The following is a 25,013-nucleotide window of genomic DNA, read 5'->3' as shown; positions in this document are numbered from 1 at the left end:
TGAGGGTTAACATTTCTAAATTCTAGATTCTTTTCTACCTCAGCCTTGTTGCTCCTTTTAATTCACATTAATGAGAAGGAAAAGACTGTCAGTCATATATCCATGTTTTTGAAGTTCAATAATACATAGGTATCAGCATTTATAATAAGAATATACAGTTTAAAATATGAACAGTGATATGTAGAATAATACACATGCCTTTATATATAGATACACAAACACAAGTAAAAGATTAGCTCTAAGTTTTGCTTTATATGATGTCTATATTTGTCCTCAGTCAAGGAATAAAATGAAGGAAAATTTAAAATACTCCCAACTTTGGTTGGCAAAATAGAACTCAAGAGTGAAAAATCATCTGATGCCAGCTTACACAGGAATTTTTAAGGTTTTGGTAGAGTCACATGGATAGACTTACCCCAGGGTAGCTTTTATAATTCAAGCAACATGTTTTTGTATTTTATGCATTCATTTGTATTAGTTGGTGGGGTGCAAGTTGAGAACTAATTACTTCTTATTATCCAAATAAGTTTTCATCATTATCTCTGTGCTACTTAATAGCAGCACAGTGGAGGGGAGTATAATTTTGAGTATTCACGTGCCTACTTGTCTGTGTAAGTTTAGTTTTAAGATGTTTTTCCCAGTGACTCACCTTCATTAGCTTTCCAGAAATGACAGTTGGAAAGACAGTCCTCGTTTGGATATATAAGTTCTTCTGTGCTTGTTAAGAAGCAAGCCAGAAGGGGGGTGCCTGGCTGGCTCAGTCGGTTAAGCCTCCGACCTTGGCTCAGGTCATGATCTCGCAGTTCATGAGTATGAGCCCCACGTCGGGCTCTGTGCTGACAGTTCAGAGCCTGGAGCCTGCTTTGGATTCTGTGTGTCCCTCCCTCTACTCCTCTCGCCCTCACTCACTCTCTTTCTCAAAAATAAAATTAAAAAATTTTAAAAGTCAAGCCAGAAGATTTGGGGCAGATGGTGGTAGAAGTAGCTTTAGAGTTTTTCAGTATCTTTTGACTGTCATTTTCTTCCCATTTCTAAATTAGTTAAGTAAAAGGAGAGCAACTAGACAATAAAACTAACCCCCTGGACTACATTTACACCAAAACTAGGTAGTAAGGTATCCCCCAAACAAGCCACCACCCAGCCACAAACCTGTAGAATATCATTATCTTTAAGAGGAAAAAAAGGAGGCAAGGTGCCTGAGAACAGGAGAACCGCAAAATAGACAACAGGTCTTTAGTGGAAAGCTCAAAAGCCTGGTTTGGGAGAACTGTGAAACTGGGAGGAGCCCAGAGGGGAGGGTCTGAAGGCTCTGGGGTGGTGGGTTTCTGGAGTCCTCAGACCTGACCCACCAGGGCTTCCTTCCAGCAATAGCCTCACACTGGACACACTGCTAGGAATGAAACTGACACAGCAGGTCTGAGCAACAGAGACGAAAGAAAGAAAAATGGGTAATCTAAAGTAGGGCAAGGGAAGAGGACCCTGAAATCAAACTCAAGTACCCTATTTTTGAATACTCCACAAAAGCAAAAGAAGAGGGAGCTCTGTGAAGGTAGAGAAGCTTTCCAGAATTAGGAAAGTTAATTTCACAACAATGACAAAATTGAGCACTACAAAGTATCAAGTTTAAATCTCAGGGGTGCCTGGGTGGTTCAGTGGTTAAGTGTCTGACTCTCGATTTTGGCTCAAGTCATGATCTCACAGTTTGTGAGTTCGAGCCCCATGTTCAAGCTTAGGATTCTCTGTCTCCCTCTCTCTCTGCCCTTTCCCTGCTTGTGCTCTCTCTATCTCTCTCTCAAAAATGAATAAATAAACAAATGGACAAACATTAAAAAAATTTGACAATACATTATATTTAAAAAGATTAAATCTCATATGTTTTCACTCTTATGTGGATCCTGAGAAACTTAACAGAAACCCATGGAGGAGGGGAAGGAAAAAAAAAAAAAAAAGAGGTTAGAGTGGGAGAGAGCCAAAGCATAAGAGACTCTTAAAAACTGAGAACAAACTGAGGGTTGATGGGGGGTGGGAGGGAGGGGAGGGTGGGTGATGGGTATTGAGGAGGGCACCTTTTGGGATGAGCACTGGGTGTTGTATGGAAACCAATTTGACAATAAATTTCATATATTGAAAAAAATTTTAAAAAAAAAGATTAAATCTCATATAAAGTAAAAGAAAAAAAATCTTCCAGCCATTTAAACAAAAGGAACAATATGACTTAAAAAGGAAAGAAAATTAAATAATCAACAGCAAAGCTTTATACCAAAAGATAATGGAGGGACATATTTAAGAAACTCAGGGAAAAAAAGAATGTGAGTCAAGGATTTGATATTGAGAAAGCCAACCTTCTATTATCTAGTAAAGATACAGGAAAATTCTCACCAAAATATAGGAACTTGGGTAATATTGTACCTAAGAGCACTTCTTGAAGATTTATTAGAGACCAGTCTTCAGACAACCAAAATAATAGAGAAACAGCATCCTAAGAACTGGTAGAGACCATTAAATATATTGTTACCTGTAGAGCTTAAACTATGTGGGGCTAACTAGAACAGGTTCCTACTGGCCAAAGATAGGACAATTTGAGCTTCAATACTGATAATAATTACAATAAGCCAAATACACCAAATATGTTAAAAATCTATGAATTCATAATGATAAGTGAAAATAATTTTAAACAGTGGTCATCTTCAGAGGATGATAGGAAACCAGTGCATTACTGGGGAAATAGGTCAATGAAAGAGAAAAATCACACATGTAATCCTGCCTTTCCTGAATGAACTATATTACTGAGTGACCAGATAGTAGATGAAGGGACATGTTTTTATATAATGATTTAAACTAACAAATGAAAATGAATGATAGAATCAGATTATTACCATTTTTAAGTCCCCATTGGATGGATATAGATATTTCGCATGAAGGCTGCTAGGATCACTGAAGAGTGATAACCAGACCTCACGTGCCTGCCAAACACTAGAGGTAGATAGTCTTGCCAGATCACACTTGAGGCTGATGCCTCCTCTGGAGCCAGCCGCTAGTTTGCAGGATACCCAAAGGATTGAGGAACATGCTCAACTACTGCACCAAAAATACACAATCGGCAAAGTTGAGTGAGGTCAAATTGCCTGTGTTTTCTAACAGATAAATTGTAAGGAAATGTCAAGTATGGAGGAGAAGTCTGTACATTAAAAGTGACTTAAAATATATCAGATTTTCTTTTAAACTAGTGAGACTAAACTACAGTGTCTAGGGGTAGACACTGGGGTGAAAAAGTATTTTTTAAACACAAGGTAGTTATTGCTTATAAAAATGAGGGTAATGGTTATTATGGAGAGAAGGGAGGGCTATGACTGGGATGAGGAACATGGAAGGGGCTTCTGGAATGTCTGGAAAAGTTTAATTTCCTGACTGGATGATATTTGCCTTATAATAATTCACTAAGCCCATTTACATAGTCTCTTCAGCAAAAGGTGGTGGGGAAAACTGGACAGCGACATGCAGAAGAATGAACCTGGGCCACTTTCTTACACCATACACGAAAATAAACTCAAAATGGATGAAAGACCTACATGTAAGACAGGAAACCATCAAAACCCTACAGGAGAAAACAGGCAGCAACCTCTTTGACCATGGCCACAGCAACTTCTTAGTAGACGTGCATCCCTAGGCAAGGGAAACAAAAGCAAAAATGAACTATTGGGACCTCATCAAATAAAAAGCTTCTGCACAGCAAAGGAAATAGTCAACAAAACTAAAAGGCAACCAACAGAATGGGAGAAGATATTTGCAAATGACATATTGGGTAAAGGGTTAGTATCCAAAATCTATAAAGAACTTATCAAATTCAACACCCGAAAACATATAATCCAGTGAAGAAACGGGCAAAAGACATGAACAGACACTTTTCCAAAGAAGACATCCAGATGGCTAACAGACACATGAATGGATGCTCAAGGTCACTCGTCATCAGGAAAATACAAATCAAAGCCACAATGAAATACCACCTCACACCTGTCAGAATGGCTGACATTAACAACTCAGGCAACAACAGATGTTGGTGAGGATGTGAAGAAAGGGGAACCCTTTTACACTACTGGTGGGAATGCAAGCTGTTGCAACCACTCTAAAAAACAGTATGCAGGTTCCTCAAAAAATTAAAAATAGAGCTATCCTATGACCCAGCAACTGCAGTACTAGGTATTTATCCAGAGGATGCAAAAATGCTGATTCAAAGGGTCACATGCACCCCAATGTTTATAGCAGCACTATCAACAATAGCCAAATTATGGAAAGAGTCCAAATGTCCATTGACGAATGGATAAAGAAGATGTGTGTGTGTGTGTGTGTGTGTGTATACACATATACATATATATACATATGTGTAGGTATATATATGTATATACATATATATATATAATGGAATATTACTTGGCAATCAAAAAGAATGAAATCTTGCCATTTGCAACAACGTGGGTGGAACTAGAGCGTAATATACTAAAGGAAAGAAGTCAGAGAAAGACAAATAAATGATTTCACTCATGTGGAATTTGAGAAACACAACAGATGAACATAGGGGAAGGGAAGGAAAAATAAGATGAAAACAGGGAGGCAAACATAAGAGACTCTTAAATACAGAGAACAAACTGAGGGTTTCTGGAAGGGTGTTGAGTGGGGGGGGGATGGGCTAAATGGGTGATGGGCATTTAGAAGGGCGCTTGTTGGGATGAGCACTGGATGTTGTATGTAAGTGATGAATCACTCAATTCTACTCCTAAAGCCATTATTAATTACACTATATGTTAACTAACTTGGATTTAAATAAAATTTAAAATAATAATAATTCATTAAGCCATACATTTGTTGTAGATAGTTTTATAGATCTGTGTTTTATTTTTACAATAAATACAATAAAAAGAATTAAAACAAAATAAGTTGGTCCAGTCACAAACATTTTAAGCATGGTTATCCCTGGGTGGTCAAAGAGCAGACAGTTTTAAGGTTTTCCTTTTTTCTCTTTCATGTGCGTTTTTTCCCTAATTTGTGTACACTCAGTGTGTCTCAGACATGCAATTTAAAGGTTATCAAATGACATTTCAATATGTTTTGTAAAAATCAACCTACAGGGTGTCTTAATGTAATAATAGGTATTTTAGTCAATGGCTATGGGTTCTCTCTCTTACAAAAGTTAGGATTGTTGCATTTTTCTAGGAGAAGTGACATAGTGCTGGTATGGTGAAAAGACCCAGGTTTGTGAGAGCAGCTTTCTCCTTACTGATTTCTAGGTCTGAATCCTGGAAAGCTTTAGTGTCTGTGTCTGAAGGGGTCAAAAAAGTGATGCTAATTTCACTGCCCTTGATAGGAAAATGAGACTGAAGGGAATCTATTTATAAGGGGCAGGATTCTATGCCAATTCTATGCCTTGTCTCATACAACGAGATCTACCAAATCTTTTGTTCTCCTTCTTTCTTTTCTTAACAGCAATAGATAAAAACCTAGTCTTTCAAGAAATGCATGGATAACTTTACCAATGTGGGACAATTTGTATAATAATGAGTGACTTTCAAGTCCATCCTCAGATCATAGTATCAATAGTAATTTGCTTAAAAAAGAAAAAGCACAGGGGCGCCTGGGTGGCTCAGTCGGTTAAGGGGCCGACTTCGGCTCAGGCCATGATCTCACGGTCCGTGAGTTCGAGCCCCGCATCTGGCCCTGTGCTGACAGCTCAGAGCCTGGAGCTTGTTTCCGATTCTGTGTCTCCCTCTCTCTGACCCTCCCCCGTTCATGCTCTGTCTCTCTCTGTCTCAAAAATAAATAAACATTAAAAAAAATTTTTTTTAAATAAAAAAAAGAAAAAAAAAAAGAAAAAGCACAAACTATTATACCTAGCGTGAAGATAGAGTTGAGTTTGATGGTATTTATTATGCTAGGTGGGTGGTCCTCTTTTTTTTGCTTTTTACCAAACCATTGCTCTTGCACTTCGAAATAGAAGATATTAGGTACTGTCATTAGGTAGCAAATTAGACCAGATACGTAAAAATATCACTTAACTTTTTTTGGTGAGAAAATAGGTACAATTCATTTTCTTCACTCTCTTTCAACTAAAGAAATGCATTCTGCTAACCTGAAAATAACACCTCATTCTTGTGGGATGAATTATCTTCCACTTTTTCTTTTAATATTACATAAAATTTATGGCATTAGTGAATTTAGTGCCTTTATAACTATTGGTAGAAGAAAAACTATTGGTTTTTTTCTTCAATATGAAAATCGATCAGGAAATAAAAGTGTGCTCTTTCTGTATGAGAATGCACTTGTTTTTATCAAATGTTAAATTTGAACATGATCAGAAACTCGAATTTAACGTCAGCCCCTGCTATACTTTCTGGGGAGGCAGGTAGTTGCTTTTTACTTGTTTTTCATTTCGTTTTGTTTTGTGGGAGATGGTTTTTGTTGGTGGTGGTTGGCCGGTTGGTTTTGCTTTGTTCTTCCGTGTTTTGAATGTATTTAGCTCAAGAATGCTTGTTGTGGAGTCAGACTTGTACTTTTGAATGATGTGTCATTTTTTCCCCAAGCAAAAAGTTCATGGAAAAACCTAAATTTAGATAGTTAGAAGAACATTCTGCTAAGTGGAAGAAGCCAGTCACAAAAGACCACGTACCGTACAATTCCATTTATAAGAAGCATCCAGAATAGGCAAACCCATAGAAACAGAAGTGGATTAGTGCTTGCCAGGAGCTGAGGGGAGGGGAGGGGGCAAGAGTTGGGGGGGGGGGTTAGTGACAGCGAATGGGTACAGAGTTTCTTTTTTGAGGTGATGGTCACACAACCCTGTGAATATATAAAAAGCACTGTACTCTACACTGCCCAGTGGAGGCAGACGGGTAAGTGGCCCGGGGCCTGCCCACCTCTCCTTTTCTCCCACTCACCCCACTCAGGGCTGCCTGAATTAAAACCCGGGGTATGGCTTGAAAACCACTGGCTCTAGTGGTGAATCCTTTTTACTGCCAGATGAAGGTGGACCAAGTAAATAGCTGGAGGCCGGTATTCCTTATATATTAACAATGTGTTAAGAGCAGACCTGGAAATAAATTGCATCATAAATGCTTATCCTTGCATAGGGGCCACCTTTTTGTACTTCTGTCATAGAAAGCTTCTTCCCTTCTTCGCTTTACCAAAACATTCAGGGAAAATATCTACAAATACAATGATCTGCAGCTGTGATACCCATTGCTAGAGGTCCAAATGTCCTTTACAGTAGATGATATGTCCTTTTGGCTTTATTCTCAACCAGAGACATTCCATCTCTAAAAATGCCCTTCTTTATTCCCAAATGTCTTTCTTATTTCTCCTGTTCTATCTGGTTAGATCTTAGTGCCCCAAACCATCATCTCTCTTAACAACATTTTGCCTTAGGTTCATTTTCATTAATAGCTTATTTTCTATACTTCTTTATATTTGGAAGGATTAGTACCTAAATAACTACAGATATTATATGGTGTATTCTGTGTTATTCAGGAAAAGATTGAACATTGTGGGTCTGATGGCAAGGCCTTGGGACAATGTGGGTGGTCCTTGCTATACTTTTTTTTAATGAGATGAAAATTGATGAACTTTAATTATAAATAAGTTGCTTACTTATGTTTCTTCTCTGCTCTGCAAGCCTAGAGAATCAAAAGTTCCCTTAACTGTGTACTAGAAACAGACACATTTAGGTAGAATAAGAGCAGATGGAAAGCCACAAACTACATAAGGGCTGACTCAGAATTTAGTTGTTTTAAAAAATAATTATATTTTTTTTAAGCTTCTGTTTGCAAAACAAGTTGGTATGAGTCCCGGGGATGCTTGCCATGAAGGAAAAGATGACGGACTGGGGAGGGTGCAAGGAGAGGGGGGCAGGCAATAAGTAAGCAGTGTATTTAGCATAGTATTAGAATAATAAACCATTATTCTAGAAAAGTCCTCTGGTTTTGTTTTGTGAAGTGATTGGAGTGAGGTCTATCCAGGTTTGGATTAAAAGCCAACTAGCAGGGGCGCCTGGGTGGCTCAGTCAGTTAAGTGCCCGACTTCAGCTCAGGTCATGATCTCACAGTTCGTGAGTTCGAGCCCCGCGTCGGGCTCTGTGCTGACAGCTCAGAGCCTGGAGCCTGCTTCACGTTCTGTGTCTCCCTCTCTCTCTGCCCCTTCCCTGCTCATGCTGTGTCTCTCTCTGTCTCAAAAATAAATAAACATTAAAAAAAATTAAAAAGCCAGCTAGGAGTCCAACGACTAAGGTTTTAATTGAGTCCTCTGCAGGTAATGTAAATTTATTAAATACATCTTCAGAAGGACTAAAGTTGGCATCTGTATAACATATTGCAAATAAAAACTAGAATTGGTGATAACTGAGGCTTAGGGAACAGTTTATAAGATGGGAAGAGGGAATGGGGTTGGGATAGATTTCAGTCCATGTCACTCTAAGTGATTATTAACTAATCACCTTGACATGGCTAAGGAAACAGTAACATTTTATACTGCATTAAAAATTTAGTCCATGTTTGGGAACCTGGGTGGCTCAGCCAATTAAGCATCCGACTCTTGATCTCAGCTCAAGTCTTGATTGCAGGGTCGAGAGTTCAAGCCCCACATTGGCCTCCATACTCAGCAATACCCCCCCCCCCAAATAAAATAAGAAAATAAATATATATTAAAAAATAAATATAAAAGTTTAGTCCATATCATTTTTGGGAATGACAGATGGGTAGTATTCCTTACAATATCGCGGCCTGCTCTTTCTTTCTTATGTTATTGCTTTCTCATGTTCCATACTTCACTATATGCTGGCTCATGTGAAGTCATTAGACTTGTTTATTCACCTTAGTGGAAACCATGTTACATCCAGAATGCTTCATCATCACTAAACATTTAATATCAAATTGCAACTCTTTCAGTAACAGGAATCAACCAATAACATTGCCAAAACTAATTTTACTTCATGGCCTAAGTTTTTAAATATTGGGGAAGTGAGCTAAGGATGGTTTATTTTCAACAGAAAATAAAAAATTATAAACTGATTGCTGGATGTGTTTAATGATGAGTCCTGATTGCCATGTTATTTCATGACATGACTTGTTATTCCAAAAATACATAAAGCCACTGAAACTGTTATTTCATTGCATGAATTTATATCTGCTCTAATTTTATTGGAGCTAGATATCTCCTTCCATTTTAATGAGAGAAGTATAATTTTTTCATCCTCCTAGACAACATCTGGGGAAGATGTACGAGACTTCACAAAGGTGCTGAAGAATAAGTTCAGATCAAAGAAATACTTTGCCAAACATCCTCGGCTTGGCTACCTGCCTGTCCAGACAGTGCTTGAGGGTGACAACTTAGAGACGTAAGTTCAACTTTAATATTAAAACTTCTATGTACTCTTTTATCTGATATTGTCTTTTATTATGTTAGTGACACCCAGAGAAATTATCTGATACCAGAAAGAATTTGTGTTTTGGTAAAGCGTTTCATTTTAAAAGAGGTAAAATTAAACTCGGAATCAGTCTTCACAACATGAATTTTTACTGTTGGCTTTTGATAATACCATGGCTAAAATTTTAGGTTTAATTTTGCATGTGTTCCTCCACTTTAAAAACACGTATTACTGTGTGTTCAACCTATGCCTTGGTCATGTCTTTTCCTCTTAAAAATACTTAGAGCCGATTGTGGTATATGCTGTTTCATTACCTTACTCATTTCCCATTTTTCCTCCTTTGGGGATATTTTTGCTATTTTATGAAGTATGTGTTACACTTATTTTACATGTTAAAAATTTTTTTTAATGTTTTATTTTTGAGAGAGAGAGAAATGGAGTGTGAGCAGGGGAGGGGCAGAGAGAGAGGGCAACACAGAATCCAAAGCTGTTAGCACAGAGCCCAGCATGGGGCTCCAACTCATGAACCATGAGATCACAACCTGAGCCAAAGTTGGACGCTCAACCAACTGAGGCACCCAGGTGTCCCTGTTTTACATGTTTTTAATGTAAATATATTAATAATATTGAGTCTCTTGCTTTTGATATACCTGTGCTAAAATCACATCAAAATCTTACATTTCTAATTTATTTTCTCTTGAGCATGAAGACAGTAAAACAAGATAGCTGTATATGGTACATAGACAAAATTTCTTTGAAGTATGTAATTTAATTTTATAAGCATGAATGAAACAAAGTCTCAAGGTAGCAAAATTACTATGGCATTATAAGGAAGAGTAGCAATTTATAGCCTGAAATGAAAAGAAAAATAATTTTTAAAACAAGCCAGAAGAAATGCAAGAAGTAATTTTAAATTACTAAACAATTATATATCAAGATCAAAACAGGTCTGATTTTAAATTTTTGAATCGTATTTTATTTTGTTTTATTTTATTTTAAGAAAGAGAGCATGTGTGGAGGGGAGGGGCAGATCGGGGGGAGAGAGAGCAAGAAAGAGAGAGACAGAGAGAGAGAGAGATAGAAAATCCCAAGCAGGCTCCATGCCCAGTGCAGAGTCTGACCTGGGGCTCAATCTCACGACTGGGAGATCATGCCTGAACTGAAATCAAGGGTCTGACGTATAATTGATTGAGCCACCCAGGTGCCCCTGAATCACTTTTTAAAATATCAGCATAAACATGACTTCCGTGGCAATTTTCTTACACTCCAATCTTGGGAAAAATGAACTTTTATTGCTAGTCATTAGTAAAGTGCCTAGTCATAAAAATAGTGATGTTCTAGTTACAGAAAGACGCCCTCTCAAAATGCCTATAGAAAAGAAACTCAGAAGTGTGAAGTTTTCTACATTATACAGTAGAAAAAAATATATAATAAGAAGTATTAAAAAGTGTGTTGAGTGCAATTTTTGTGCAATCAGTCTTTCTTTCTTTAACCTTTAAAACCCACTGTTCATTTTATTGTGTATCTGAGAGAGAAGCAGAGAGCAGTAATAGTCTAGTATTAGGACAATCCATGTCTCAAAGATTTCAAAGTAGAGGACAGGCTATTTGGCCTGGATTTTTTTCCGTATAAAGCTTTGTAGAACACTGGCTTTGCTGCATTTTTGTATAAATGTATGTTGTGGGTTTTTTTTTGTTGTTGTTAATTGTGGAACTTCTAAGAAGCAAAAGAAAGACCACAGCCAAAGCACAGTAGGTATTTCATCGCTCTGTAGGTACTGTTATGAGCGCACAACTGTATATGTTGATAGGTCCAAAAATACCACATACGCATTTAAAGCATACAAGATATTTCAAATTTTTTGATAACTTTGATATCAAACTGTGTACAATTAAAATATTATGCCGCCCAGTTATTTTTTTCACAGTACATTTTAGAACAAATTTTGCTGAAGCAATCTCAGTTTAAAGAGAGCTATTCATCTGCTTAAAATCCATAAGGAGAAGTAGATTTTTGGTTCTCTCTTGTTTTGTGTGTACGTATTTGTCCTTTTCTTCGAAAGGTTTTATGTTATTACATTCTTATTTGTTTTACTATCTAATACACAGTTTAACTGTGCTGAACACCCCATGATAAAGGCACAATTTTACTTCCCTTGGTATCAGATCTAATTAACCTTTGCAGTAACTGCCTGAAGCATAGAATTATCACATAGCTTTTTTTTTTCTTTTTACAGGATAATTTGATAAGTTTGAACTAGTGATGTGCCTTTCGCTCTTATGATAAACCATTGGTATTTTGTGTCCCAATATCTACATCCTTCATATGAATCATGCAGGTCGATTCATCTTTTTTTTTAAATTCCTTTTAAGCATTTTTGATAACTTTTCTTTTAATGTCAAAATAATCATTGACAGCAATCATTCTATTCTGAGTGACTCAGTTAAAGTAAAAAAGAACAGAAAAACATGCCAAATAATTTTGTGCTGTGATTTTTGGCTGTAATTCTGAAAATGCTTCATTTCATCTATCATGAATTTACCAGCATTTTCAGAGAGAGGAAAACAAGAGAAAGAAAGGAAAGAGTATAAGATTAAATCAGATGTCACAAGATTCTTTTTGAAAAAGATTTATGAGATACTGGATAGAGTGGGCAGGTTTTCTTTTTTAAATCATAGAACGTGTTTTTGGAGTTGGTATAGTTCATTTTTCTGCTGAGCCCTTTCTAGTACAGGGCCACTTAATCTTCTGGTGTAACAATTTATGTGAGTGGGTAGTAAAGTTTGATTTCATTTATTCTCCTATTTGTGGGAGAACATTGGAGAAAAACCAGCCAAGTGGTAAATGTGTTAAAGTTATTTATGAAGCTGATTGGAATTTTCTCTTGCTTCTTTCTTTTTCATCCCTGCAAAATGTAGTGTCTTATCCCCTATCCAGTAATGAGATATGTGTGCATGGAGGGTATTTATGGGAAAAATGAGTTAATACTAAAAGGAGGTAAACAAACTCATGCTTAGGTTTATTCAGTTAATTTTGTAACTATGTGTGCAAGAATTTTCAAAAAATAAATCAACATAAATGAGTAAAACTTGATTAAAGAGTTACCATTGAGGGGCACTTAGTTGGCTCAGTTGGTTAAGTGTCCGACTCTCAATTTCGGCTCAGGTAATGATTTCATGGTTTCGTGAGTTCAAGCCCCACTTCGGGCTCTGTGCACTGACCCTAGGAGCCTGCTTGGGATTCTCTGTCTCCCTCTCTCTGTGCCCCTCCCTCACTTATGCTCTCTCTGTCTCTGTCAAAATATATAAACTTTAAAAAAAGGTTTAAAAAAAGTTAGAAAAATTTGCCATTGAACATAAACCTAAGAAACAAGCTAAAATAGTGACAAAAATAATTTGAGAATTTTGAGAGATTGTTTTTGGCTAAAAGGTAGGTTGGTTTCCTTAAAGATTAAAGAAGTAAAATAGACACTTCTGCCTGATGTTGGTTAAAGTGGAATAAATGAGTTTCGTGGTTCTTTTGAGTTCTTACTGTAGCAAGAACCAACTCATAGTCAGGTGTAACTATGGTTGTGGAGCACTGGATTGGAGGAGGTGACAGCTAACCTGAGACCTGGAAGATTAACAGAGCTAGACCTGCAGTGTTTGGTGTGGATGACGAAAGGGAGAGTTTCGAGGCAAGGGAAGTATCTTCAAAAGCCCAGAGACAAGATCATTCTGGAAAGTACGGTGGGAAGCTGGGAAGAGTAGCAAGAAATAAGAGAGGAGAGAAAAGCAGGACCTACCTAATCAGGGGCCTTGTAAATCATGCCAAGGTATTTGGGTTTTATCGTGAAAGACATAGGGAGCCATTGAGGGTTTATATGTGAGAGCACACTGGGACCCCACTTACTCTGGAGCAAATGGATCAAAGAAGGCAAAAGACAGGAAGCCTAAGGCATTAAAAGAATCGTTAAGTTTTTCAAGGAAAGTCTGGGTTGTATTTCATGTTATATTAAGTATATTTAGTAAAGAGTCTGATTCTTTGCATATTAGTGTGTGATTAACCAAAACACCCTATTCAGCCACCACTCTGGAAAGCAGGGATAGGCTACATTATTAACTGTGGACTAACACATAGATCGGTCTTATTTTGAACCCTCTTAAATTACAGACTCTATAACTATGCCTCAGTGAGGATATTGCCTTGTTTTTGTCTCCCAGAATTAAATGAGAAGATGTATCACTTAACCTTTTTTTCTCTACAAATCAAAATACTTTGAAGTCAATGAAGCCTTCAGTTTGACTTTGTTAATCTTTATTTCTTTTCTTAGAAATGTTCTCAATATATAAAAAACTTTCTTTTGAGAACTTCTTTGGTTCAGCCTTCTACCTCTGCCATTCTTATCTTAGTTCAATGAATCATTTTTGTGCTGACTGCATTAACTTCACAAGAACTAGTCATGTGGTTTCACAGAGCTTTTCCAGCTTCAATTAAGATCAGAACAACATATTTCTCTCGTGCTTAAAGTTCATTGCAAATGTTGTAGTACACTTGAGTTTTAGAAATGCTCTCTCGAGTAGTTATTATTTTTTGGAAAGTTTATAGTAAATCATTCACATAACACTTAACATCCGTATCTATTGAATAATACTTTGTTATTTCATTGTTGTTTTAACTATCTTACATGTGGATGATTAAGTCTATTTACAGATATTCTGACAGACACGGCCTGGATAAATGCCTGTTTTTGAAAGGAGGTCCAAATAGTCTTAGTTTTTCATCCCAGTAAGATGCCCTTCATCTCTTAGTCTTTGCTATTCAAACATCAACTTGAGCTTCCAGCAGGAGATAATGAGATCATTAACTTTTTCTTAAGTTTGTATGTATAATAGAAATAGAATCAAGTAGATCTAGAATGATTTAAACTTTCCTCCTTTGTTTCAATCAACATGAGCTCTTGCAGGAGACTTAATTAAATAGAGAACTCATTTCCTTTAGACTTTTAAAATTCCCATATTCATCAGTAGCTCCCCTAGGGTCCCCCAGGGTCGGGAGTGGTACTGAATGATCAAGCTCCAGAGTCAGGCCTGACTCAAGCCGAACACATTTCCTGATATTATCAGTTTCAGAGATACAACTTCCGGAAAGAATTTTGTGTGAAGAAAGCGTATCACCATCCAGTTGCTTTCAGCCTTATTGATAATGTAAAAATTTGGGGCTGGGTATAGGGGAGAGGATCTAGGTAACATCTTCTTTCAGTGTCTCTGTGAGTTGTGATACTCTGTGTACACTTGGATTCGGATTTTTACATTTAAAACTGGACAGAGAATCAGAACAATCTCATTTTACTGCAACGCTGCCATCAGTGGATAATATAGTCTTTGGAATTTAACTTTATCTTTCTGACCAAGTTTCTTCTCCGGGAGGAACAAAAATCTGATTGCATCATCCCTTGGTATATGATGGAGCATTATGTTTAAACTTATTGCATGAGCATTTTTGTTTCTTTTTTTTCCAATAAGACCATTTCAAGATGTGTTTGCTGTCCTGTAACAAATATCCTGTGATATTTGTGAAAAGCTCCCGCAGGCACTTGAATACACAGCATCTTCTCCAGAACAAACAGGGACTTTGCGTTACTTTTGATTTCCCCCCCGGTGCACCTCGGGGCGACCAAACGTGAGAGTAGAAGGCAGTTGAGAATGCCTTCTCCCCCAGCCTCCCGCTGCTCTTGTCTGAAATCGCTGTCGAGTGCTAGTTCTGTGACTTCTGTTTCCCTCTCCCCCTCTGCAGTCCTGTGACACTCATCAGCATGTGGCCAGAGCACTATGAGTGAGTATTCACAGCTCCGTCTGCAGGAGCCGGCACTCTGATCGGTGTCATTAGCAGGGGGGTGATTATGAAACTCGTGAACTAAGAGAATAGTCTACCTCCTGGGTAACAATCCTCATGGTTTGTTTGCATGGCAAATTCAGTGTTTAACCAAGCTAACATTCCTAATAGCAACATCTGTCAATATTGGGACATAAAACTGTTTCTTTGCTTTTTCTTTTATAGCCCCTCACAGTCTCCTCAGCTGTTTCATGATGACACCCATTCCAGAATAGAACAGTATGCCACACGGTAAGAGACTTTGATGGGAGCCCTCTGCTGCGCTGCCGCCCAGAACGTATCTATTTCTGTATGAATCCTGTAGCATTAACATGCCTTGATTTAAGGGATGTTTTGCGAGAGTCGTGATTCCATTATATTTGGAATCTGGGCTCTCATCTTTCCATGTTGCAGTTTGCACTTTACCAAATACCTGCTGTACATTCTGTGAAGAGTAAATCTCCATGGGATGTGATTATTGAGCTCATGAGAATCCAAACCCCATACAAAACAGGATTTAGATAGTGTAACCCAGTTTAATGAATGAGAGGAGGAATTGAAAGTGTTCTCAGGAGATGGTGCACATGTGACTTACCATATGTAATTAAATTTATGCTAATGCTTTATTATAGAGGTTTATTTTAGAGTCCTTAAACAATATAAAGTATCGTCTGGTCTTGATGGCATGCATAAACTTTCATAAACGAAGGGTATAGTAACTATCTCTGGTGCTAGCAAGTAGCTAGGCCTAAAGAGGTTAGTTTAAGCATCATATAAATAGTAACATTCAAACTGGGTCTCAGCCAGACAGAATTTCTGGGAAAAGGCAGGCTTAGATTAATGGAAAAATGTACTCAAAAGCATTGAGCTGGGAAAGAACATGGCTTGTTTAAAGAACTGCAAATAAAGGAATGAGGAGTAAAGGAATAGAAGCTCAAGTCAGATAAAGAAGGCCCACTTGCTAAGGAGTGGGGCTATATCTTTAGTTAAAGGGGGGTCATGGAGAGTCTTTCGGCAGGAGAGGAGCATAATCAGATTTCTGAGAATGAAGACCAAACTGGAGGGTCTGGGAAATCAGTTAGGAGCCTAGGTCCCTTAGGAGTCTATATAACATGGTGAAAGATGGAGGCCGACAAGTCTAAAGACAGTGGTGGTAGAAAGGTAGCTCAAGATGAGGTATTATTTTAAATTTCCAATCTTGTTACGAGATTTGGACCTTTTCCTATTTTGTCAGAATCATGACAGTTTGAGAAAAACAGAGAATGGACCTCCAACTGACCATGCCCCGTGTGGCCACACTGTCTAACCTCTTTCTTTTCATTCTTCAGCCTGGCCCAGATGGAAAGGACTAATGGGTCTTTCCTCACTGATAGCAGCTCTACCACAGGAAGTGTGTAAGTAAAACACGAAATTAGCACTGCCTGGGAAGGCTAGTTTCTGTGTCCTGGCTGTCGGAAGTAATCTTCACTGATTGTGGCTCTGAATTTTGATCCCGATCAAAATTGATAAGTGTGGTTACAAAAATGTCTACATAGATTTTATGCTCTCAAGCCGTGATAACATAAGTTGGATATGTTTATTTATTTAGTTTCATATAAGTTAATGAAAAAATCCTGTATTTATCAACTAATCTGCCTCAGGAAGATCGGATTGTTTTATGTATAAATACAGGTATAGATATTCATTCCATTTGTCAGATACTTCTTGTTGATAATTAACGGATGCATTTCCGTAGAATAATGCCCTTCTGTAAAATCCTCTTTTGCTGACTCGCATTTTCTCCATCATCTCTGCCATTTAACAACTATGCCCCACACAAGTTTGGACATATAGTCCCCACTCTTCATTGAAAAATATTGTTTCTCTTGCCAATATTTTATTATCTTAGCAAGCAGGAAAAGCCTCGTTGACTTTAGAAAAATACTTTCAGAAAAATTTTCTAGGCAAATATTTTATCTCTGATTATCCTATTATTGTGTGTAATATTGTTTAGGACCTTTCCCTTTTCTTCCCCCTCCTCGGAATTAACATTTTTTTTCATTTTGAATGATATCTAAAAGATTTCAATAGTGTCACATTTACTTGACTTAGGCAGGTTCATTGTTTGGATCTGGTGGGAAGCTGTAGGTAGCCAGGAAAGTTACAGAACATAACACTCAGATGTCTTATACTAAAAAAGGCCATGGAGAGAGCCAAATTGAAATACTTTAAGCACTCTAATACAGAATAGCTTCCTACCAATATTTTTAAAAGTATTTTACTATCATTAAGCTTATAAATAAAAATGTACGAGGTTTTTCCATTTTAAATTTCAAACATTAGCATGTTAATACTTTACAAGAATACAGTTGTGATTTGTGCATTATTATTCATGTACTATGAATATGAAACAATTCCCAAACCAAGATAATAGCATATTTATAATGCTTGTTTCATATTTAACTACTAGTATGTATTTTATATAAAGCAGTTAGATATCTGGAGTATCCCCTAAATCAACATAATTTCTACAAGGTTCATAAAGCCAAAGAATTAGATGAAATAAAAAAAATAGTAATAAAGACCAAAATAGTTAAAACCAAATTTAAATTCTTTAAAATGTGTTTGTCATGCCCTCTGAACAGAGTAAAGGTAATGTTCAAATTTAGTACATCCTATCTTCAAATTAAAATAAACACTCTTTTGAAATTTATTACTGATGTCTGAGAAAAAGAAAACAATAATCAGATGACTACAAGCTGAATACATTTTAATATACCATCATTAGACATATTAACTCATCCATCTGTCCAACAAATGTTTCTTATATACCCACCATGCAGTTATGTGCTAGGGCCAGTTTTGAGATCTGATGGGTACATTTTCAGGAAGTTTGTAGGCTGTTTGTTAAACAGAGCCATTATAGAAATTAATTTGTATACACTTACAATTAAATAAATTAGAGTCAAATGAAAATGAAGGTAATACTCAAAACTCATCATGCCTTAGTCTACCTCACTGTACTATATCTGTGTTCTTGGGGTAATTAATTGTATTTGTCAGATGGTGTGCAACTGCGTGTCTTTTCCAGACTCTACATTCAGTAAAGTCATTAGTTTGAAATTGGCCTTGGTGAGAGTATTTAAACCGTAGAAATTGCAAAGGCTACAATTCAGTGCCTTTTTATTCATTAATTTTTTGGAAAGCTTGTTAAATGTTTATCAGCTTGCCACTGCCATCTACCCAGTACTGTAAAAGTCTATAGATGTAAATACTATCTTCATGAGTCTTATGGGTTAGAGGAGAGATGATTAAGTGTTTCTACAGAGGAAGAGCATGGGAAGGGCATTTTTGGTAGAGAGAATAATGACCCCCAAAAGAAGTCTACATCCTAATCCCTGAAATTTAAGAAGGTGTCACTTTATATAGCAAGATGGAACTTGCACATGTGATTAAGTTAAGGATCTTGAGATGGGGAGATTATCCTAGATTTGGGTGGACCCCATATAATCCCATGAGTCCTTATAAGAAGTGGGGAGAGTCAGTTAGAGAAGGATATCGCCATGAAAGAAAGAGGTCAGATACAGGGAGATTTCCAGATGCTACACCACTGGCTTTAAAGGTAGAGGAATGGGGGCACCTGGGTGGCTCGGTCAGTTGAGCGTCTGACTTTGGCTCAGGTCGTGATCTCGCTGTCCATGAGTTTGAGCCCCGCGTCGGGCTCTGTGCTGACAGCTCAGAGCCTGGAGCCTGTTTCAGATTCTGTGTCTCCCTCTCTCTCTGCCCCTCCCCCACTCATGCTCTGTCTCTGTCTCTGTCTCTCTCTCTCTCTGCAAAAACAAAAATAAAACTTAAAAAAAGAAAAGAAAAAAATTTAAAGGTAGAGGAATGCAGGTGGCCTCTAGTTACTGGAAAAGGCAAGGAAACAAACTCTTCCTTAAATGTAATATTCAGTTAAGTTAACACTATAAGAACGTATCTATCAGCCACTAAAGTGAAATCTTTTTCCAGTTCCTGGTGCATTAGTATTTTCTTAGTGAATATGTTAGTAAATCTTATTTTGATCAGTCCGGGAAGCCCTTTGCCCTTTCACCATTTGAATTACTGAATATTCTGGGATTCTTTTCCTGCGACCATGGCAGTGACTCCTCCATTTGAGTAAGATTGCGAACAAGGACACCGAGTCATTGAAGTCCTGTGCTGGATCTGGAATCCAGTGGTGTGACTTGGGGTGGTCCACCATCCCCACTTAAATGTGTAATATTTACTTATTTAAACATTTCCATGTAGCCAGTACTATCGACTTGACAAAGTAAGTATTACACATGCTACAATAAATACCTTTTCTCCCAGTGGATAGAGCCTTCCAATGAAGATGCCTACCTTCTTTGGGCTGAGAGCACTCCTCAGAATTTGTGACGGAAGAGTTAGGACCCAAGCCCCACTATTTGCTTCTCTGACTGTCCTTCTGTGTTTCCTATGTACCCTCATGTAGCATCTTGGATCACGGGATATTAGGAAGAAACGTTTGCTGCTCTCAACAGGATGCCGTCATGCTGTTCCTTCTTTGGTCCCAGTGTATTTGTTTCTTACGGGACCTTCCTGCAGTGGCAGGAAGTATGTAGCACACTGTAACCCTGGCCTTTCCCTGGAAAATTCCTGAAGTCCAGCATCGACAGGGTCATGAAACAATCCTGAGATGATAGATGACAGTTTTCTGCACCACCTAACAGTGTCGCCAGCTTCTAAATGAGGGTTCGGTGGCTCCTCAAGGCAGCTCTTCTGTTTCATTCTTAGGTCTGTCCTGAGGCAGCCAGCATCAGAATCTTAGCAATTTTCATCGTTGGGAAAAACTAAAAGCTAACTCAGAGTGCCTTAAGCAAAAAAAAAAAAAAAATGGTATTAGTTAGCAAATTTCTACAATACGTTTTGGAATGTTTCTCATTCTTGAATTCTCTACCTTTCCTCCAGGCCCTTTTGAGGGGAGGTTTCTGTTATTCCAGTCTAGGTCATAAAAATATTACTAGGTTTCCTTTGAATAACAACAGTGATGATACAAAATAACCACCATCTCTCCCTCCGTGCAGAGCGTATTGAGCCAGACGCTGCACTAAGCACTTTGCCATCTTCACTTATTTAATCCTCACAGAACCTTTTGAGATGCTACTCGTGTTTCTGTGACCACCATTTTACGGCTGAATAAACTGAGGCCCTAAGAGTTTAAGGAGCTTGCCCAGGGTTTCATAGTCAGTAATGGAGCTCAGGTGCAGGCAGCCTGGCTCCCAGCACAGGCACTCCCGACCACCCCTGGCCAGCTCACTGTGCCGTGGGGGAGGGTTTCCCAGATGGGAGAACTGCGGTGGGGGGTGGGGGGCAGGTCAGGGCATCTTCATTCCCCCTGGGGGTCATCACATTCCTTGTCCTGCTCCTGCCCATTCTGCACGCACGCTTCTGCTTCACAGTCCAGACCTAACCAGGAGAGTTTGTAATTCAGCCCCTCCAAGACCCATCTCCTAAAGGTGCTTTGGGATGGTCTCAGCCATAGGTGGTAAAAGAGATCCCTGTGCTTTGAGGTGTGAATTTCGAGATTTGAACTTGGGATTGTAAGTTACCCAAGGTCCTTTTGTCATTTGTGTCTTGAAAAGCAGCCATCCTAACCTGTGGTTTGAGCCTTTTTCTGTCCCTCAAATTGGTCTGTGGAACCAATTCCCTGGCTCCCGACTGCGTTCATCTTCTGTGAAGCTGGTTAATGAGTTGTTGCACTCCCATGCATCTTGGACTTCTGCCTCCCCAGCCTACATGTTAATCAGTCTCCCAGCTCTTCCCCACATACACCCAATTCCCAGTGCTCCCTTTCCTCCTGAAAATCTGGCTCTGGATAATATAAAAGGACATTAATTTTGAGGACATTAATTTTTAGGAGGAGTTAAGCATCCATGAGTCAAACAGAAAACAGGACCTAAGATAGTCCTAGGGCATCTCAGTGGCAGGTACTGAAGGATAGATCCCAAGGCCATTGCCATCAGGGTGTCTCTCCCCCCATCTGCTGCCTGCCCTTGAGTGACACTGTTTTATGTGGAAAGATCTAACTTGGGAGGCTGGTGTGGTTCGCACTGGCATTGCTGTTTGCACCTCTGAAGCCTGGAATGGAATAACCCTTGAAAGGAGGGAAATTATTGTTATTTTTATGTATTTATGTCTTGCATTCTTTCAAAAGGTCATTGAATGAATCACACTTCTTTTGTCATCTGATATGTACTAATTTTGTAATCCAGATAGTATTTACTATGCACAACTTAAATATGGTATAAACAGAGTCCATTTGAGGGTATTTCAGTGGCGCAGATCTATATTTTTGCAACCTTTTCTATTTTAGCACTATTGACATTTAAAGGCCCTAGTCTGGTACCTCACGTACTATCTGTACTTAAAGGGTATGCTCTTGGTTTTTACTATATATAATTAAGAGCTTGAATGTATTTATTTTTATATTTAACTTTTAGGCCTAATCATCTGTGAAAAACACTTAAGGCTAAAATTATGTGTTATATATAAATTATTTTTTTAAAGAAATTGCCTTAAACCCTTTTCAGATACCTTAATAAAAGAATGTAAAGATAGTGGTGATGATGATAATTACAATAATATGTTAAACCCTATCAACTTCCCAGAAGAAATGAAGCTAGGCCAATGTTTACAACAAACTATATCTCAGATCTAATTGTGACTTGTTTGTGTGTATATTTGTTTCACTGTGGATAGTCCCCAAATCCTTAAAGCAAAAATTTAGTTTGTGTTAATATTAAGCACTAAATATAGTCCCTGAGTCTGACGCTTACTGGCATGAATGTTCTAAGGGCATATATGGTGTGATGGTATTTTCTGAGAAGAGAGGACCTCCGTGCTAGGATTCAGTCATATCATAGGCCCACCAGGTAGCTTACGGGACCCAAGTTTTCCTTTAGCGCTTCTTGTTCGTATTGTATATGTTTTTAACTTTACTTTTAGTCCTTCGTTTCCTTTTAGGTGCTTGTTCATAGGAATCATAAAATTGTTTTTTGGGGGGCAGCGGGGATGGGGGTGTGCGCGTCTGGGTGGCTCGGTCGGTTAAGCATCCTGCTTCGGCTCAAGGTCATGATCTCACAGTTCGTGAGTTCGAGCCCTGCGTCGGGCTCTGTGCTGACAGCTCAGAGCCTGGAGCCTGTTTCAGATTCTGTGTCTCCCCCTCTCTCTGCCCCTCACCCGCTCATACTCTGTCTCTCTGTTTCTCTCTTAAAAAAAAATTTTTTTTTTAACCAACGTGAGAATCAGTTTACCTGTCATTGCAGTCCCTGAGATTAAGATCTGCTTTTGTTCTCTCTATTTTGCATTTTCCTTACTTGTGCTTTCTTTCTTCTGTTCTATGGACAAAGTGCTTTGCTGCACATTTGTGGTATCTGGCTGGTCACATCGATGCCTGGGTCAGGACTCTAGATATAGTTCCATAGTCTTTCGACATGGAATATTACAGAGAGTAGGAGGCTAAACCTTTTGCTTTTGTTTGCAAGATCTACTGTTTTGTTTTGATTTTTGGTTGATTGCTTCTGATGCTTTCTCTTTAAAATAGAGAAATTTCATGTTTCTCTTTTGTTATTATTTTTGGGGGTACTCAGACTTTTTAGTTTTTTTGTTCTTTTTTTCTTTTTAGCCTGAGAAATATTTACAAAATGTTCAGTTACTCTCTTACTTTGCTATGACTTTATTTTATCTCCACTATGTCTTTATACTTTGTATTTTTCCTCCCTGTATATGCTCTCTCACTATGGATTCTCTCTCCTGAACCAGATAAAGTGCCTCCAAACACTGATGGTGATAAGGATCATTGTGTTTAAGTTTGCCATCCTTAGCTACTTGGTGTCACAGGGTGTTGATGCGTTAGCCTGATAGTCAACTTCTGTCCCTTCTGCCCCTTCTGCCCCTTCATGATACAGTTAGGCTTAGAGCATTGGCCATATTATTTCCCATGAGGAAGACACCTGCCCCTCAGACACATCCTTGCCACATTTCTGTCTGATTTAGCTACTTGGGCAGCCCAGGAGCTTTTAAATGCTGCTGCCCTTCAGTGGTCCCATACCTGTCCCTCCTCTTATCCTCATCCTTCTAAAGTTAAGAACAAGCATGAGATTCTTCTAGAGGCACCTTTAGTTTTCAGCGATACCACATTTTCTCAGGAAAGGTAATCAAAGGGTGATGTCATAGCTTCTTTCAGTCTTTATCCCATCCATGTGCCTTATTTCCAGTTTCTTCTCCATATATAAATTTAGAGGGAGGGAGGGGTTTACCAACCAAGGAAGCAAACGAAATCAATCAGTAGTTCATCTGAACCTTGGCTTTGGCTGTTCTGCAGGCCTAACACTCATTTTTCTTTCATTTGCTTCATCATATCACTCTGATCTCAGTGCTCAGGACACAGCTTTTCTATGAGTTCGCTAACTCTCAGATGCAATTTCAAGTCCCCTTTTTACCACAGTAAACTGTGGTCACACAGGGTTGGATTTTCAAATCAGACTCAGAGGAATCAGAGCTCTTACCTAGCATCAAGTGCTGCTCGTCAGCTGCAGGGCACAAGAAAGAGGTCCCAGACTGCCACTGCTGCTCAGCAGACTCCTTCTGACTGCATTAGGGTGTGCTCTGACCCCAGTTCAACAGGTGAGGTCTCTAAGGGACATTTGCAGGCACGTCCCTTTGACAGGCACTGGTTCTGTCATGAGACAGCTCCATTTTATACTCTAAGAGCTACTTACATGCTTTTCTGAAGCCCTATCCTATAAATCCATAGCTTCCAGGATTTGTTTACCAACACCATCAAAACACACCGGGTACAATCTGCTAAAGTATTCATTCTGTAGCTGGACCCTCCAGCTAGCGTTAGCCGTGAGGTCTGTCATTTTCACGAGTACAGAGAGATCAGACTGGATCTCCCCATAAAGGAAAGGAAGACCTTTCAGGCATGATGCTGAGCATTTACTTCTCAAGAATGTATCAATTTTGTCTTTTTTTTATGCTTCCGTTTCTGCCAATCATTAGATTCAACCACATGATTGATATGTCTAATTCATTAGACCAGTAGTTAGAAAAGGAGAATGTAAATAACTGTATGTCCTGTTTTAATGCAAAATGATTGATGGTAATATCAAATAAAAATATGGCAGATATTTTATGAATATCTACCATGATCATTTTTGTTATGTTATTTAAATAAAAGAATATGAGGATTATATTTTTCCATTCTGTGGGTTACAAAGCATTACAAAATGACTTTCAACCAAATGCTAAAGACAGTGAAATCAACTCAGGCCTCAGTCCATTTGGGCTGCTATAACAGTAATACAGGCTGGGCAGCTTATAAACAACATTTATTTATCACAGTTTTGGAGACTGGAAAGTTCAAGATCAAGGTGCTAGCAGATTTGGGGTCTTGTTAGAGCCTTCTTCCTGGTTCATAGATGGTCCTCTTCCCACTGTATCCTCAAATGGCAGAAGGGACGGGAGCTCTCTGGAGGGTCTTTTTAAGGGTGCTAATCCCATTCATGAGGCTCCACCCTCATGACCCAATTACCTCCCAAATGTCCCGCCTCCAAGTACCATCACACTGAGGCTTAAGTTTCCACATATGAATTTCGGGGATATACATTTAGTGTAGAGCAGTTTATTTTTGATTAAGTCTATTAATCTACTCTTTTGGCATTCGATTATCGATTTTGCCTAAAGTATCTCTTGTATTAACTAAGTAGTG

General features: G+C 38.4%; 1 protein-coding gene across 7 annotated transcripts in view; it reads left to right on the top strand.

The window, feature by feature from the left end:
- Positions 1–25,013, top strand: part of UTRN (utrophin) — a 487,285-nt gene that overhangs the window by 447,421 nt on the left and 14,851 nt on the right. For 5 of the 7 annotated variants that reach the window (XM_053904408.1, XM_053904406.1, XM_019425046.2 and 2 more), the window contains 4 exons: positions 9,240–9,376; positions 15,182–15,220; positions 15,446–15,511; positions 16,588–16,653. In XM_053904408.1, coding sequence (XP_053760383.1) covers positions 9,240–9,376; positions 15,182–15,220; positions 15,446–15,511; positions 16,588–16,653 — 308 coding nt within the window. The remainder of the gene's footprint in view (positions 1–9,239; positions 9,377–15,181; positions 15,221–15,445; positions 15,512–16,587; positions 16,654–25,013) is intronic. The other 2 variants (XM_053904407.1, XM_019425054.2) reach the window with 1 other exon arrangement.

This window comes from Panthera pardus, unplaced genomic scaffold, assembly GCF_024362965.1.
Source record: "Panthera pardus isolate Hobbes unplaced genomic scaffold, ASM2436296v1 HiC_scaffold_17, whole genome shotgun sequence".
Lineage (NCBI taxonomy): Eukaryota > Metazoa > Chordata > Mammalia > Carnivora > Felidae > Panthera > Panthera pardus.
The sequence above is the reverse complement of the archived record's forward strand: the minus strand, read 5'-3'. Positions and strand labels throughout refer to the sequence as shown.